This window comes from Heterodontus francisci, chromosome 32 (assembly GCF_036365525.1).
Source record: "Heterodontus francisci isolate sHetFra1 chromosome 32, sHetFra1.hap1, whole genome shotgun sequence".
NCBI lineage: Eukaryota > Metazoa > Chordata > Chondrichthyes > Heterodontiformes > Heterodontidae > Heterodontus > Heterodontus francisci.
The window spans coordinates 34,053,060-34,070,127 of NC_090402.1; the positions used below are offsets into that span (position 1 = coordinate 34,053,060).

Consider the following 17,068-nt stretch of genomic DNA (forward strand, 5'->3'; position numbering starts at 1 on the left):
AGTAACAATTAATGTAATTTTAGAATATGTTTTAATTCAGATGGTTCATTCTTGATAATGTTCATCATTGGAAATGTCAAGGAAATCTGTTACAAAAGATATGCATTTTGAAGGCAGAAAAGCTATTCCCATGTTAAGTTGTGAAACATTGTGGTGTGTGACCATCAGTTGCAACAACTACTGAGGCTAGAATTGTTTCAAAAATAAACCAGCTCTTTGTAAATGCACCAGAACTAATCAAATTACCACAATGACCAAAGCTACATTAATTTTCCAAGGTTTATTTCATACATCAACTTGGAAAGTTAGTGCCAGCTGCGTTTGTTGTCTCTGATGCTACACTGGTTGTGAATCCCACACATTTCAGCAAAATAGCAGCTCGGTTTAAATTGTAAATGGGTCATGACTGACACTTTCAAACTGGTTCTGTGTGTGCAAGGACCAACAGTGAAAAACTACCCCTAATTTTCCATTATATTCAGCATTGTACTCCACACCTGCATGCGGTGGGAAATAGATGGTCATGCTGATGCAGTAGGAAATTCTCTGAGCATTATAGAAATTTAATCATAAGATGAAGCCACTTGCTCTCGTGTACCTGTGCGGATCCAACTTGACAGTGGAGCTATGAGAAAAGAGCAGATGAGTGCACTGAATTGCATAGCTCTTTCAAAGAGATGGCGCAGGCATGATGGGCTAAATGGCATCCTTCTGTGCTGTATAATTCTGATTTTCAGAACTTGCCCCATCCCATTGAGTAGTTTTCTTCAAGTGTTTGTCTATTTCCTTTTTAAATGCTGTTATTGACTTGGCTTGGATGGCCCTTATATACAAAAGCCATTATTCCATTTGTCCTTTGAATGATTCTCATTCCACTGGGAACTTACCATTTCGGATAAATTTCTGGGATTGGGACGAAGGCACTTGAGGGTGTAGAAAGGAGGGAGCTTTGCTTTCCATGTAACGTGCTGTACCTGGCCTCCCTGTTGTATTACCTCTTTTTAGATTAATACAAATGAAGCTGAAGGACAGGAATAAAGGTTTAGAACACAGAGCTTTAATGGAGACTTACTATTGCTTCAACTTACAGGTGCTAATTGTGCAGGAGAACTGAATCGTGATATTGCATCACTGCTGTGATGACATGCATATTAGTGGAAACATATATTTAAATGATTATATTTAACATATTAACAAATACACTATCACAACATCCCTAATGTTGACACTGGGGTGATGTAATGGGAAAGTGTTCCATCAGCACCACTAATATTCATCGTAATGATGAGCAGAAAATTCACAACTTAAAATAGATGAAAGGTGCAGTTTTTTTGGTGGGCTGGGTGGAATGGGGAGATGGTGGAATGCAGGTAAAGATGGGATTGCAGAATATACTTGGTGAGTAGAAAAGAGAAAAGGAATTAAAATAAGCAGTCAAAGAAGGACATTTGGCATTCCTCATTTTGAAAGGTCCACCACAGATTAGGAAAAGCTGCCATTTATTTCAGAAGTAAAGCCAGAGAAAAAGTGAATGGGTATATTTGAACTAACAATAGCATGGGCTAGAAATTCACAGCAATGAGGTGGAGCAGATATAGACACATGAACTTACTGAAAATTGATGACTGTTTTAGCTCCATAGAGAGAATCTGGAATATAGGGCTGAATTTTACCAGCCCCTCGACGCCATGGGTCGCAGCAGGGGGCCCCGTAAAATTTGGCGGGGAGAGGGCAGCCTCGACCCCTGACATCAAGAAGGGCCTGCCGCATATTACCGGCGGTGGGGGGACCTCAGTGCTGCCCCCCCCCACCGCCCCGCCGTCTGGCCGGGGGGGGGGCCTTCATCTAAATACTCAAATGAACAATAATGAGATTTAAATTAACTTACCTGCAGGTGGTGGACGTCCCACGCCGATTTTACAGCCGCCGAACTCAGCTCGAGCACCTTCGGAACTCCATACGGAGTTGTTCCGAGGTGAGAACCTGGTGGGGAAGGGGGAGGAATAACATTTTCAAGGTGTTGGGGGGGGGGGAGGGGGAGAGCAGCAAAAACAAATACGATTGGGTGAGGAGATTGTGAGAAGGGGTTGAAGGTTAAAGGAAAGAAAGTTCAAGGGGGAAAAGGTTGTGATGGAAACTTTAATGTTTTTGGGGGTTGGTAGGACAAATAATACACTGAATCTTCATTGAGGGAGTGGGAGAGGGGATTTGAAGTGTGCATCACATTTTATTGCGATCAATTTCAAAATCAGCCACTTTAAACATTGAAATGTAAGTGAAGGGCTTGAAGCCCTTTAAAAATGCGCCAGCGCAGTGGCACCAGACCCCGTTGCTGGGGACGCGGTGGCCGCTCCCTCTATGTCATCGGGGAAGGCTGCTCCACCCCCTCTATTTAAATGAGCCGCCACGCACAATATCGCGGGGGCTCTTTGGCGGGACTTCCGTGTTGGAAGGCTGCTGAGTTCAACGCAGGCGCTAATAAAATTCAGCCCATAGTCCGTATTTATCATTCTAAGGATTATACTTTGTGCTAAAAAATATATAGCAACTGATGAACGAAGACAGTCCACATTACTATGCTTAAAAATAAAATGTAGTAAAAGTTTCACACTGCAGGGAGTATGACTGTTAAGGTGGCACCCTACTGGTACCAAAATGTTATACCACTGAGTTTTAGAATCTGCATGTTGAAACCTGAAAGGTAAAAGGTTTAACATGGCACGGCAATATTATTTAATACAGAAACACACAGTATTTCACATCATAGAGAATTTAATTTTGGGATATTTAGCCGTGAAAAGAAACAATTAGGTAATCTGATTTATGAACAATAATTTTATTATTTTTTAGGGGCTGCCTGGGCCACCTGGAAAAAGAGGATTTTTGGGACCAAGAGGACCAACTGGAATTCCTGGAATTCCTGGGCATAAGGGACAGCTTGGGCTAGCTGGACCTGAAGTGAGTACCTCAGAGAACATAAGCATAGACACAGATTGAAATCCTTTAATTTTCTCTCTCTATTTCACAGACACAAGAATCTGTGAAACTGCCACTTTTTATTTGAACATTGTAAAGAACACTGTTCATTCTTCACTTACTTCCTCATGGTGTTGAAATCAGGAGTCATTGCACGACTCTCCTACTCTAATTCTTTCCAAAGACCTCAAAACTGTGGAACTGCTTCCCTCCTCCAATTCAGACATTTAAAATTAACTTACCATCTCCAAACCATTGTTTCTTGATGAATCACATCATCTCTTTTATTCATTGCAACCTGCGTCCTGTACTGTGAACATTGGGCCTTCACCTGATTTTCTCATTGAAGAACGGACAAACTCAGATGGGCTGAATAGCCTACTTCATCCATAATTATCTTAACTTGTGAAGAAAAACCTTTTCATGCTTAACATTATTGAATATTAGTTTAATAGGAAATGTGTTTTTAATGCAGTCTGCTCATTAAGAGCATCATTGTCTCAAATTTCTTTTTATTATTCGTTCAAGGGATGTGGGCATCGTTGGCAAGGTCAGCATTTATTGCCCATCCCTGAGAAACTTCATGGCTTGCTAGGCTATTTCAGAGGGCAGTCATTGCTGTGGGTCTGAAATCACATGTAGGCCAGACCAGGTAAGGATGGCAGATTTCCTTCCCTAAAGGACATTAGTGAACCAGATGGATTTTTACAACAATTGACAATGGTTTCATGGTCGCCATTAGACTCGCTTTTTAATTCCAGATTTTTTTTTAATTAATTGAATTCCTGGTATCTGAACCCATGTCCCCAAGGCTTTAGCCTGGGCCTCTGGATTGCTAGTCCTGTGACATTATCACTATGCCACCGCCTCCCCTTTGTATGTTATATTTTATTTTGCAACTAGATCTTATAGTTTAATATGTGCTTCTTAACCATAAGTAGATGATGAAATGAATTGAGCAAAATCTAATTTTCTGCTCCAGTGAAACTTCAGTAATTCAGAATTGTTACACAATATCCTTTGCAGAACTGCAAGATTGTTCCAATTCTGCTTCGTCAACACTTTTGTAAAGATGGACAGTTGCAAAAATAATTGGATAAATATAATACACGTTTAGTTGCATTGGCTGCAGTACTTAATTTCTACCTTGGCACATTGCATTTTGCAATGTCAAATAAGTCAAAGAATCGAATGCATTTACTCATTTGATTTCACACAGCCAAACTTCCATTTATGTGGATAGCTGTTAGACTTGAAAAGGGAGAGGTTGAATTTTGGTGGACAACTGAGTAAGTCCTTGCAGAAATTTAACCCCAAAGTGTGTGAGTGAAGATGGGAGATTAAATGAAGCCAGTCCAGTTGGACAAATTTTAGCTCGTGAGTGTCAATTATGGTCAATAGATGATTGCTTTGTATTTAATTGTTGTGCTATTTAATGACTATTTCAAGTGTAATGTTCTGACATAGTACACGAGTAAGAAGGATTAGCCTCAGAGGGAGTGCAGGGTATATTTATCAGAATGGTATCTGGACTTCAAGGGTTAAATTACGAGACTAGATTATATAAACTAGGGTTGCATTCCCTTAAATTTAGACAGTTAAGAGGCGATTTGATTGAAGTTTTCAAGAAATATAGGGGAATGGATAGGGTAGGTAGTGTCTGGGACTTGTATTATTTTTTCTCCTCGTATTCAAAAACTGTGTGTGTGGCCTCTAAGACTGTTAAAAACAGTGCACCTTTAAGGCAGAGAAGATTCAAGAAATCTGGAGACACAGTATATCATAGCTGCATCTTTGGTTACCCTGAGCAACAGCAGTAGAGAGGAGACATTGGATGATGTGTCCATTTGACTGTGTGTGGAGCTGGCAGAGACCAGTCTGAACCAGTTGCTTCTGAGACTTTTCCAGCAAGGCGATCTGGAGAAAGAAGCTGTTTGATCCTCTCAAGAAAAATTCTGCAAGGCTACAAGCTAAATTAATTCCCCGAGTACGGAAGGAAAGCTTTTCTTTTTCAGCAAATTATTTGTATTGCTGTGCTCATCGTTGAAAGAATTGCTTCAAGCTACTGCAGCCGAACTGTTTGAATGCCTGTCAAGAACAAAGTATTTTCATCAAATCTGGATGAAGACTTTGAGTGAACTTTGATTATCTTCACATCAGAAGACCTAATTCGCCGGGAACGTATAATGCTAAAAAAACTATTGTTATTCTTAAGGGACAGCTAATTTTTAAAAAACTCTATCTTTAAAAAAACCAGACCACTGTTATTTTTGAATGTATGTGCATGAATGCAGGAGTTAGATTAAATTAAGACGTTATAAGGTCTTTAGACATAGGTTTATCTTAATAGTGTTTAAGATGTAGTTTTTTTTTAAATAGTTAATTTGTTGTTGTCTAAAGATCCTTGGTTTGGTCTGTTTCATTCTGGGGTAACTAGAATGTTTGTTTAACTTGGCTATTTTTTCTGGATTTGGTGAAAGCTTAATACTATGCTGTGACTGGTGGAATGACGGGACTGAATTAACAGTGTGTTGCTCCCGCTGTGGTCGTAACACAAATAACGACTTTTACACAATGTTCGTTAATAACTTTAACAAAAGAACTTTATGTTAATTATTACATTTCAGATGTCAGAAAGCCATGAATCCCCAAGTGTAGCTAAGTGGTGCTCCTACGTGGTGTGATCCCAGCGACAGCAGCTGGGCTGGAGGCAGACTGCTGATCAGGTTGCCCCTTGATCTGTGATGTCTTTGGTGGGTGTCCTCTGGCTGCCTGAGGGTTTCCTGCAGTGCTGCAGGACTCCCCTCTGGTGTCGTGGCTGCTGGAGCTGGGCTCCCTTACCGAGGGGCTGAGGAGCCGCTGTCCATAGTTCGAGTGCAGTGAAGGGGGCCCCCAGCTGTGGAGGCCAGCCTCTGCTCCTCACTTCCAAGGGTCACTTGAACCTTCCTGCTGACCAGAGGAGGCTGAGGAGCGTGAAAAGACTCCAGACGCTTGGTACTTCTCTCACCTTGCCGCTGCTGCATCAAACTCATGGCCAAGGCAATGGTGTGTAGGTTTGCATGCCTCTGAGAGATCTGGCTCTCCATGAGGGTTGTCAACTTCTCAATGGAGGAAGCCATGTGCTCACATGCCTGAGACATGGCAGCACTCATGGCATGGATGGACTCCTTCATGGCCCACTCATGGCTGTTTATTGCCTCTGGCATCTCTGCCAGATGTTGCCTTACTTCTTCCTGCAACTCCAGCATGCCCTGTGCTGTCAACACCAGAGACTCATCATGAGCCTAGGACCTTAGCATGGGCTTGGTAATCCACGGTGCTCCGACTGTCAGCTGGGTCAGCCTCAGCCAGTGCACTCACCAGCTTGTGATCCTGATTCTACACCCAAGCAATTACCCACTAAGGTGAAAGTATCTGCACTGGCGGAAGGTGCAGGAGAATCATGGGACTGTGCATCCTCTGAGTGCTCCTCCTCCTCAGAGGTGGACAGCTGTCTCCTTCTGGTTGCATCTCCTGTGGATGCTGACCTGCATGAGAGAACACAAACGTGTGGGTTAGGATGTGCGGATCTTGTCATGCCAACCATTCGTGATGTGGGTCTCCAGAAGTGAACTGTATATCGATGGAAGCCAATCCTTTCACTCTTGCGCAGAGACTCCAGTTTCTCCATTAGATATGGAGCAGCCGCCTTGTGTCCCTGCCAGTTCCAAAGCCTCTTCCTCAGCTATGCTGAGAGATCACAGATCCGGAATACCTCCACCTGCTCTGATGTCTCCCTCCTGTTGCGGGCTTTCTTGTCCTGCAAGTGGAAAGGGGGAGATAGTCATACTTTGGAGAGAGAGCAGCATGACAGTTCTGCTAGTGTCAGCCCCTCGTTCCCTACTGGGGGATGATATATCTCATGCTGCCACAGGCTGTCAGGGGAGTTAATGGGGCTGAGCTGTGAAGGGAGGTGATCTGTGGCTGAGATGCAGCCATGCATCTGTCAGAATGAGGTGATGCCTTACCCCCTCTGCCATCGTCATGGTAGTGCCACCGTTACCATACCCTGTTTGTTCCTGCGTAGCCACTTGCACTAAGTAATAAAGAGTGAGTTATGAAGAACTCACCTCGGCAGAATGCAAGAGGTCATTGACCCTCTTGCAGCACAGCACCCAGTTCCGGTGAGGTGGGGGGTGACCCCACGGCTGCTGACCTCCTCAGCAATCTCCATCAAGGCTTGCTTGGTCAGGTGGGAAGACCTCATTCTGCCATCACTGGGGAAGAGAACCTCCTGCCTTTCCCTTGTAACCTGCAGGAGAATGTGCAGGGAGGCATCACGAGACCATGGGGTCACCCTGTGTCTTGGCTCAGCCATCCTGTGGTTTCCACCCTGGTAGGGTATGAGGGAGGCAGTCCAGAGTCAGTTGAGCCCCATTTTCAGCACTACAGTGTAAGCTGCAAATGGCTCTAAGGCAGCAATGCAAGCAGGACTGGCCAACCTTTAAATGTGGAGCTGCAATTGGCATCTCGCCCCCTCCCTCTAGTATGCAAGATGACCACCCGCTGCGTGATTGCGGTGGGGCGACTGCCCACGTGGCAAAGGGAAATGATTCCCATTCCCACCAGCGGGGGCTCACTAAATTCAGCCCAATCTAGCTAGTTCCTCATTTTATGAGAAAGCTCGGTATGTGATTTGTCATTTATTCAATATTCACCATTTGTAAACATTGTTTCAGGGTGAAGATGGAGTGATGGGTGTTCAAGGACAGCCAGGACCTGTGGGATCCAAGGTCAGTTTGAAGAGGTCCAGATATGAATTCTGAGTAAGAATGGAAATGTATTAATCATAATCAATGAGAAAACCTATTTGTCTGTGTTTTTATTGACTACATTGGTATTGGAAATTGTTTCAGAGTTCAGCTCTGTTGTTTGTTATATAATGTAATTGAAATGAATTTCCGTGGAGATTCTCCCACTCACCACTGTAACTTTAGTGGAAGAGTCACTGAAATCCCAGATAAATAGCATCAATGTCATTTACACCATTTTCCAGGGTTTCCCTGGAGTTATGGTAGACAAGCAGGCCAACCCCTATAGAAATTCGCTTCCACATCTGGATAGAATAATTTGTCTACAGATGGAAGAACCGTGAGGCGCTTGGTTCAATTGCATGAAACCATTTGCATGCATACAAAACCAAGAATGACTAAGCAGTATAATAATCTTGTCCATGGCCATCTGATGTATTATATTTAGTCAAAGATCATATTCATTGCAGTTTAAATAACTGAATATAATGTCACTTTTTGGTAGGAGTTGCATCTTATCCTGAATCTTGAACGGTGATTTTATCCCACTTTGACAGTGTGATCTTACCACATTCACTTTACAATTTAGATGGTATTATTTTGACAAATAGGTGCTTGTTTTACTGTGAGGCTGTACAGAATTGGAATCGTTTAACAAGTGAATTACATTGATTTAAAAAGCCACTGATGGACTTAGTTCAAGAAATCCATGTTGGTTTTAATTTGTCTGATATATAGTGCAAACTCTCTTACCCAAGGTTAGAAAATGCAGGAAATGCTCAACAAGTCAGGCAGCATCCGTAGAGAGAAGAAGATAAGGTAAATATTTCAGGTCGAAGATCTTTCTGACCAGATCTTTTTGACAGAAGGACATTGACCTAAAACATTAACACTGCTTTCCTCTCTCCATAGACGCAGCTCAACTTGCTGAGCATTTCCAGCATTTTCTGCTATTATTTCAGATTTTCAATATCTGCAGTATTTTGCTTTTTGTGTTGGAGAACTTGAGTTCAGATTAGTAAACACTAATGCTTAGGGGACCCCCAGTGTAAGTAAAGATACTTCTGGAATTTAATGGGCTAAAATATTGTAGCTTAACAGCACAGAAGCTTGTCGAGCTCAGTTACCCTAGCAGTTATGATCTTGGCAATCGTAGGTTTACCCCTCTAGGTTCCATCAAAGAATCGGCCTGCTTCATGAGTCATCAGCACCCTAGAGTACTGCAGGCATGCCTGGCTCAGGTATCAGATAACCGAGCCCACCAAAAAGAAGTGACTTGGTTCCAATTTCCCATCACATAGGAACAAATTCAAAGCCATACTTCGTTCTACCCCCTTACCCTTTTCTCCCCTCTCAACCAACCAAGAGAACGCTTACTAATTCAGCATTAGACAAGTTAAAATTATAAGAGGTTGAATTACAAAATAAGATTTGCACTGTATATTATGCTTTAAAAAATTGTCATAATTTGTAAAAAGAGATTTATAAACTATCCAAATGCTGCTTTAAAAAAAAACTTTATTTGTATCTATCCCAGGGCAACAGAGGACCTGATGGCCCCAAAGGAATTCGAGGATCCAGAGGACAGAGGGTTTGTATTTATTTGAAGAAAAAGCTTTGCAAAGGAATGCAATTATGTGAGGGGAGAAAGCCCCATACTTGAAATGTATCAAAAGTACATGCCAAACAGTGTATGCAAATTTCTTTGTTGTTTTCTATAAACTGGTTTGTTAGACAGCTTTTTTCACCATCAACTCCTACAATTTAACTTTCCCACATGTATTCCACATGGTCTGTCCTTTACTGTTATCAATATTTGGCCTATTGATGCTACTCTTGTGATTAGGTGAATATTCTCAATCAGTGCTGAGTCCACTGTCATCCTGTTTGAATTTCCATAAGTAAACTTCCAACAGAAATTCCAAATTAATATTTTTCCAAATATTTTTCTACACTTAAGTGCAGATTTTGGAGATGACGGGAATGTATTTACCAAAGCTAAAAGCTGAGGTCTTTGTTATACTTCTCTGGTAAATGAAACTTTGCACTTTGGGGAGAAAAAACTTATTTCAATTCAGAATAATATTTTAATCTTCGACTTCCAAAGGCATATGAGCCAGATCAGACAGTTTTAACAATTTCAGCTCCCAGCCATAAATGCTCTTCATGCTTTTCATGAAAATTCAGTGCTGCAGCCAAACTAAATGTTGAATTTTATTCAGCTCCTGACATCGGGCTCCGGGGGTGGGTGGGGGGAGCCAGATGATCGGAGTGGCAGCGGCCCACAACAGAACCCGATGCCCGGATTGTCAGGCCTGATCTTCCTGGTGGCAGTGAGGCTCCGTGGTGCTCTACAGCAGGACCTGACTTGAACTATTTAAATGGGGGTTACTCTGCAGTCTCTGAGCAGGGCTGACCGCCCTTTAAAAATGGCACCAGCAGAGTGTGCAGAGACAGTTGATGCCATTCATGGCATCGCTGAGGCCGCCCCCACCACATGATTGGGGGGAGTTGGGGGCGGCTACCCTGCATATTCAAATGAGACGCCGGGCTCAAGATCATATCGGCGTGGCAGCACGCACATGCCGGCTGCCATACTTTTACGCCCGCTGCCACTCCTGGCGGCGGGAAAACAAAATCCAGCCCTAAGTGTGATGCAATGAGCAAAATTCTTTTAACGTGCATGGAACAACACTGGGGGAACAGATGGCCGAATTCCGCTGTGAGCGGCAAATAGACAGTGCCAGCCGTTCATTAGCCTTGCACTTGTCTGTAGACTTGCTATGGGGATTTGTACGTCAAGTTACGTCAAGTGTGGTGTCCTCTATAGGCATCTGGAAACTGAGAGTCGGGGCAAAACTCTATAACTCCTCAACCAATCAGATTGAAGAATTGTGAGTGAGCCGTACAGGGTCTGAAACAGGAAGCATCAGTTATAATATTTAATTCAGTTCCAAATCGGTACAGAAAGTGAAATAAAGAGCTCAATTTTAACCTATAAAAACAGCTGGGTTTGGTTATTGGGGGCATTGAAGTCTGAATTTTTTTTTTACGGCCCGAACCTGTCTCCAACCCTCCCATTTACAGCTTTAACTGAGGTCAGATGTTGGGCGGGCGACCAACCCGATCCAGGGAGGTGGGCTGGAACGTTAGATATGATAATGAGGCTGCAAACCTTATTGTCATTTTACTTTTCAACTTGAACTCTGATCGATCTGGCTTCCTGAATATCAGGTAACCTGGCATCTGCATTGAGATGAGGGCTTGGTGGATTCAGGAAGTGAAAGGGTTTACACATAGCTCCTGGATTCAGGTGCCCTCCTGAGGATTGTCTGTAATCGGGCACCATCCCCGCTATGACCTTCCTGTCCAATTCCACGATGAGACTCCCAGATCCTCCCCCGCCACTTGGCCTCCCACCATCCCCTCCACTCTCTAGGCCTCTGATTCCCCCTTCCCTCTGGCTTCCAAACTCCAAATCTGTGGATTCCCCATGATTTTCTGACTGACCCACTCGCTGCAGGTCAGGTCGGTAAAGGTTGTCCCCAAAGAGTGGGAAAGAAAGCTTGGATTAAAGGAGAGAAATAAAAGACAAGGTAAAGGGAAAAAGAAAAATCATTATTTTTTTAAATCTCCAATGATAAAGCTGAAGGAATGAGACTCCACACTTGTAAAAGCTGATTCTTCGTGTCAGAGAGATGGTTTGACAGTAATTAAGACTGAACATGCCCTTAAATGGATTCTTCGACTGGATTGGTCAAGGTCTAACTGCTTTTGGTGAGTTTAATACATATCTGTGAGGTAAGTACAGGAGCTTCATGCCATTCAATACATTTGAATGGTGTGTCGGAAGACAAGGTGCTATTTTAATGAAGTATACAAAGGACATGTCCCAAGTTCCATGTTTAACTCTGCATCTGCAGTTGCTTGAAGTTGCTGTCCAATGTTCACATAAATACTGGTGAGCACTGTTAGCCTCACCATTTTCTCAGAGCAAAATCCAGCTCCCTTCTTCATTGACAGGTTGTCAATTTGCCTCAGAATCAAATCTAGAGGTATCAATGAGATTCATTGTCAAGATAGACAAACCACAAGAAGGGCCACTAAACCCTCAACTCTTAACCCAATAACTGAAACTGGAATTATATACATGCAATGCTGTTTTACAGGGATCTCTGAATCAAGGTTTAAGAAATTAGCTCCTGTTTTTAAATTAACCTGATGGAGTTACCTATTTGTGGCACATGTTTGTGTGAAGAATAGGACTTGTTTAGGAAATACAAGCAGACCATGAAAGGGCATTCCAGGCCTGGCAGTTAAGGGTCCTGCAGTTTAGACAGACCATGGTTACCTGAGGCTTGAGTTAAAATACTTGCCGAGTTTTGTGGGTGAAGGGTATTTGTTAGCAAGCTTTGAAAGATGAGAAGTCAGAATTCTCTAAGAGTTATGCATCCTGGAGATTTCCCCATAGGATTGCTTAATTTGCCCATCTCAAAGAATAAGAATTGCTGCACTTAAAGGTAAGCAGTTGGTGTTATCAAACTACAATGAAAATTTCAAGCAAGTAAACTTGGAAAAAAATTTTGATCCCAGTATTTATAAAGCAATGAATTGTTTTGATGGGAAAGAAGCTGCCAAATAAAATGTAGGATTTACATGAATCTTACATCTTTCCTATTGTCAAATTTTATCACTCTGATTCTTAAAAAATAATCTTTATTACATTTACAACATGCTGTTGTAAACAGTTATCTTATTTAGTTTCTTCAATTCCCTAGTATTTTAATAATAAAAAGTGTTTTCCAAAATGAATACGGCAATTGAAAATACATTGCTGAAGTGAATCAATTTTATTATGTTCAACCCCCTGTAAAGTCCTTTTTTGATCAATTATTTCAAATGTTTGTGTGTTTTTTTTTAAACAGGGACGTGTAGGTCAGCGAGGATTAGTAGGATTACCTGGACTATCAGTAAGTGACTTTACTGAGAGTTACATGATTGAAATGTATATGTGCGTGTGTATGTGAGAAAGTGTGTATGACAGACACATGCACTAAATGTCATGGCTTAATATAGCATAAAGTCAAAATGGTCATAGAATCATAGAATGTTAACAGTGCAGTAGGTAGCCATTAGGGCCATCATATCTGTGCTGGTTCTTTTCAAAGAGCTATCCAAACTATCCCCATGGTATTGTGTGTTATTTGTGGATAGCAGATAAATTTGAATGGAATACAGTAAAATCTCAATTATTAGTGATGGTTTCTGCTATAAACTAAAGCAAAAAACTATTGTCTTGATCCTAATCTAATTAGACCACACAATCTGTAATTCAGAGGCTATGCTTTGTTACCTCTTTTACATTGATGTATAGAAGTCCTGGGTGATCACCCGATGTGACAGCAGCAGAATAATTCTGGAAACAGATCCTCCTTGATCTAGTGAGTTCACTAAAGCCAAGGGCATGAGACCCTCTCCAGGAGACTGTCTCGTACCCTTTTGAGCTCCCGTCAACTGCAGTATAACTCGTTTCGACCTCTTGGGAAGTTTTTTACTTTTATTTTCTAAAGAAAATGGTCCACAGTGAGTCTGCCACCTATCTCACATCCTACTCGATTTTCTTTTCCAATGAAGTCAATAGAAATTAGAATTGGCCAATTCATTGCTGTCTGTTTTGCATTGCCTCCCCAGATGATTTGCAACCCTCTCATGTTTACACCTACTGGGCTGGATTTTAAGAACTCACCGCCGGTCTCGTAGCGGCTCATTTAAATGGCCGGGGCAGCCTGCACCCCCCAATCACATGGAGAAGACAGGCTTTCGGTCGCCAGCAATGGCGTCAGCTGCCTGTGCACAGGTGCTGGCGCCATTTTTAAAGGACAGCCATCCCTGCCAGGACATTTAAATTTTTAAAGAAGTAAACCCCAAAATTAAATATATAAATTTATAATGCTCCTTTCCCACCCCCCCCCCCCCAAAAACAATAACAGTAACTATTTGCCCCCCACAAAAACACTTCCCTTTTACATCTGACCTGCCCCCCCACCCCCAAAGTTTAAAGGTCAACCCTTCCCACTATCCCCTACACCCATTGGGTTTATTTGACCCATTTCCACCCACCCTCACCCCTGCACTGAAAATCTCATCACCTCCTCCCCCTCCCCACCAGTGTGGCACCACATTTCCCCAGACAGGGATTTGAAGGCACAAGAGTGCCGGTCACCACGCTGAAGATCGTGGTGGGCCCTCAAGATCGCAGGTAAGTCTATTTAAATGTATTCATTTAATTTATTTGAATATTTTAATTGAGGTCCCGTCGCCCAGCAGTGGTGGGACTGCCACCGAGCCTCACCGCCACCAGGAGGATAGGATTGGGCCGGGCCCTCCCAGCAGCGAGGTCTGTGGCAGGCCTCATCTTCACCCATCTTCAGGCCCCCCCGCCATGGAACCTGACGCCTGGGGGAGAACAAAATCCAGCCCGCTATCTCCTATTTTAAAAAAATTAGGCACCAGGAACAGAACTACTTTTATCCATGACATGTTAATGCATACCGCTCCTTTTTGGCTAACCTTAGTATGAAAGTCTAAATTCACAGATTGCCTATAAAACAGCACTGATTCAATGTCAAGACTGGAATTTTACGCCCCCCCCCCCCCCAACCCAGCCCCCAGGAATGGGCTGGGAGGTGGTAGGGGGAGGAGTGTAAAATAGAGTGGGAGGCAGTGGGGGGCATCGCATGTCCATCGCCTACCTATCCCGCTGCTATTTTACCAGCAGCGGGGGAGGTGGCAAATGGCCTGCCTGCACCAGGTCAATTGAAGCCCTTAAGTGTCCAATTAATCGCCATTTAAGGGTCTCCACCTACCGCAGCTGGTATTTTACAAGTGGTGGATGGGCACTTCAGCACTTGGAGGCTGTCCAGGAATGCCTGGCGGCCTCCTTGTGGACTGCGGGATGTGGGGGAGGAGGGTGGGTCCGGGTCCTTCCTTATCGGGCACCCGATGCCCCATGGAGGACCCCCCCACCCCTCCCACCCAGCAGCATGGGCTGCCTCCACTGAAACTACCCCGCTGCCCTAGATTCCACCCCCACCCCCTAGTCAGGGCTCAGTGGATTGTCTCAGACGGGGCCCAAACCTCACTTACCTTCCTGAAGGGCAACGTTTATCATCCTCTTCTTGCTGGGTACAGTCCCAGCAATGCCCATCACTCCCAGTGGCACTGCTGGGACTGAGGAGCTGCCGGTCCTCTGACTGGCAGCTCTTGGAGGCAGGACTTCTTGCCTCAGAGGGGCAGAAGTCCCCATTGAGGCCAATTAAGGGCCGGGGCTACGTAGAATTGAAGTGTGGCTTCCAGGCCCAGCAGAGGCGGACTCTTCCAGACTTTTCAGCTGATGGGTGGGGCTACCGCCACAACATAAAATTCAGTCCCAAATGTAATTAATTGCCTATGAGGTGTTTTGCAGGATCCTGAGGAGGTAAAAGGTGCCAACTAAATGCAGATTCCTCTTTTAGTCAGTGACCTAACTCCAGTTTGCTGATTGCATATCCTATTCCACAGACACAGGTCTGAGGCCTGTAACTGCAACTTTAATTATTTGTAAATGAGGTGCAAGGGATTGTAAAATCTTTGCTTTCTATTTAAGGAATGCTATTAAGATAACATACAGGACTGTACTGTTGATTTTTTTGTTTTAATCAAATTTGCTCTATTTTAGTCAAACAATATTGACATTTTGATGATTCAGGAATACTATTGATGGCTTTTTAATTATTTTAAGGCTTTTATCATTAGTGTGTCTCACTTATTTCATCCTTCTGTTTCGTAAACAGTTTGATTCCAAATATGTTTTAATCTCTACAGGGATTAAAGGGCCAGCAAGGAATACGGGGTCCTGAAGGAAAGCCTGGTACACAGGTTCCCATTCTGCACTTTTAATACAGATTACAAAAACTTTACATTCTTTGTATTTAAACTTTACTCACTATAATGTTTGTCATGAAAGAGAAGAGATTTTTGTGTTCATTGTAACCTTTTAGTTTGGGACTTCTCAATTTAACTCCCAGCGGCATAGGCCCAGAACACAAAAAGTGCCTGGATAATTTGAGTTCAAAACCTGATACAAGTACAGTGGGTCTCCTGGTATCCAATAACAGATTCAAGGAGTCAAATTGGAGAAAACGTTGGGGAATTAATCAAAACAAGATGTTTTCCAGCAAGTATGATAAATATCATCTGGTACACAAAGCATTTGTTCTGTGGGTTACAGGCCTCACCTGGCAGAATACTTTTTGTTTAATCTATTGAGATTTTCCAAACTGGAGATCTTTGATTCTTTGCGGCGTGTCCAATATTAATGTCCACTAACTAGTTACTTGGATGTATGGTAGAACCAACATTGGGACAGATGAATATTTATTTATCTTAGATGTATGAGTAAGGTCTTGATGTAATGGTGCCCAATTATTAGGTTTCAGCACTTGCGAGTAAATCCCAACTGACTGATTATATCTAGAAATTTTTATCCCAGAGCTCTGGTTACGTTCTTCAGCTTTTTATAGGACAGAGTCCAAATCTTTGACCTTTCACCTTTTGATCTTCCACCTTTACTCAAAAACCTGAGAGATGCTCTTGCATTCCCATCTTACTTCATGAATCTGACCTGATCGGTTTGGCCTGAAATTGGAAATATCTGAATACCAGTTCCCAGCCAAAATCCATTAAGATTCAAATTGATTTTTTTTTTCCATTGGCTGCAGATTAACTGAGTAATAAAATGTAGGTATTGGATGTGGCAATCAGTCCAAAAGTGCTGTAAATTAAATAGGTGATTCACAGAGGCTAAGCCCATATTTAACTATCAGTTATTGTGGGTGAAAAGATATTGTATGGTGGAAGTTGCATCTACCTAATCACATTAGAAAATGAAGGAAAATAAATCCTTTTTATATTTGTTTTCTCTCACAGGGTGCATCTGGCATTCCAGGTGATACCGGGAAGAAGGGATCTCGCGTAAGTATTTATATTGAAATAACTATTGTATGATTTTTTTCTGTATTAATCCTTTCCCACTCTGAAATTTCCAGGATTATGGATTTCTTTTTCATGTCCTCCTTTCTCGCTCCTAATTATATCATTGTTCTTCTGTAATTAGTATTGCAGACTATTTTGATAGTCAGTGGATGGCTGGGCTATTTTCTGCCAGGCTTCTGTCAATGTTCCTCAAAGCCCTATCATTAGGTTATTTCTCTATCATTTACTAACTGTCTGAAAATTTCTGTGCCCTTCATTCTTAAGATCTT

At 42.6% G+C, this 17,068-nt stretch overlaps 1 protein-coding gene across 1 annotated transcript in view; it reads left to right on the forward strand.

Annotated features, from left to right (window-relative positions):
• Positions 1–16,779, forward strand: part of LOC137347471 (collagen alpha-2(I) chain-like) — a 42,405-nt gene extending 25,626 nt beyond the window's left edge. The window contains exons 12-17 of the mRNA XM_068011918.1: positions 2,851–2,958; positions 7,695–7,748; positions 9,304–9,357; positions 12,692–12,736; positions 15,630–15,675; positions 16,734–16,779. Coding sequence (XP_067868019.1) covers positions 2,851–2,958; positions 7,695–7,748; positions 9,304–9,357; positions 12,692–12,736; positions 15,630–15,675; positions 16,734–16,756 — 330 coding nt within the window. The 3' untranslated portion in view covers positions 16,757–16,779. The remainder of the gene's footprint in view (positions 1–2,850; positions 2,959–7,694; positions 7,749–9,303; positions 9,358–12,691; positions 12,737–15,629; positions 15,676–16,733) is intronic.
• The last annotated feature ends 289 nt before the right edge of the window (positions 16,780–17,068 follow it).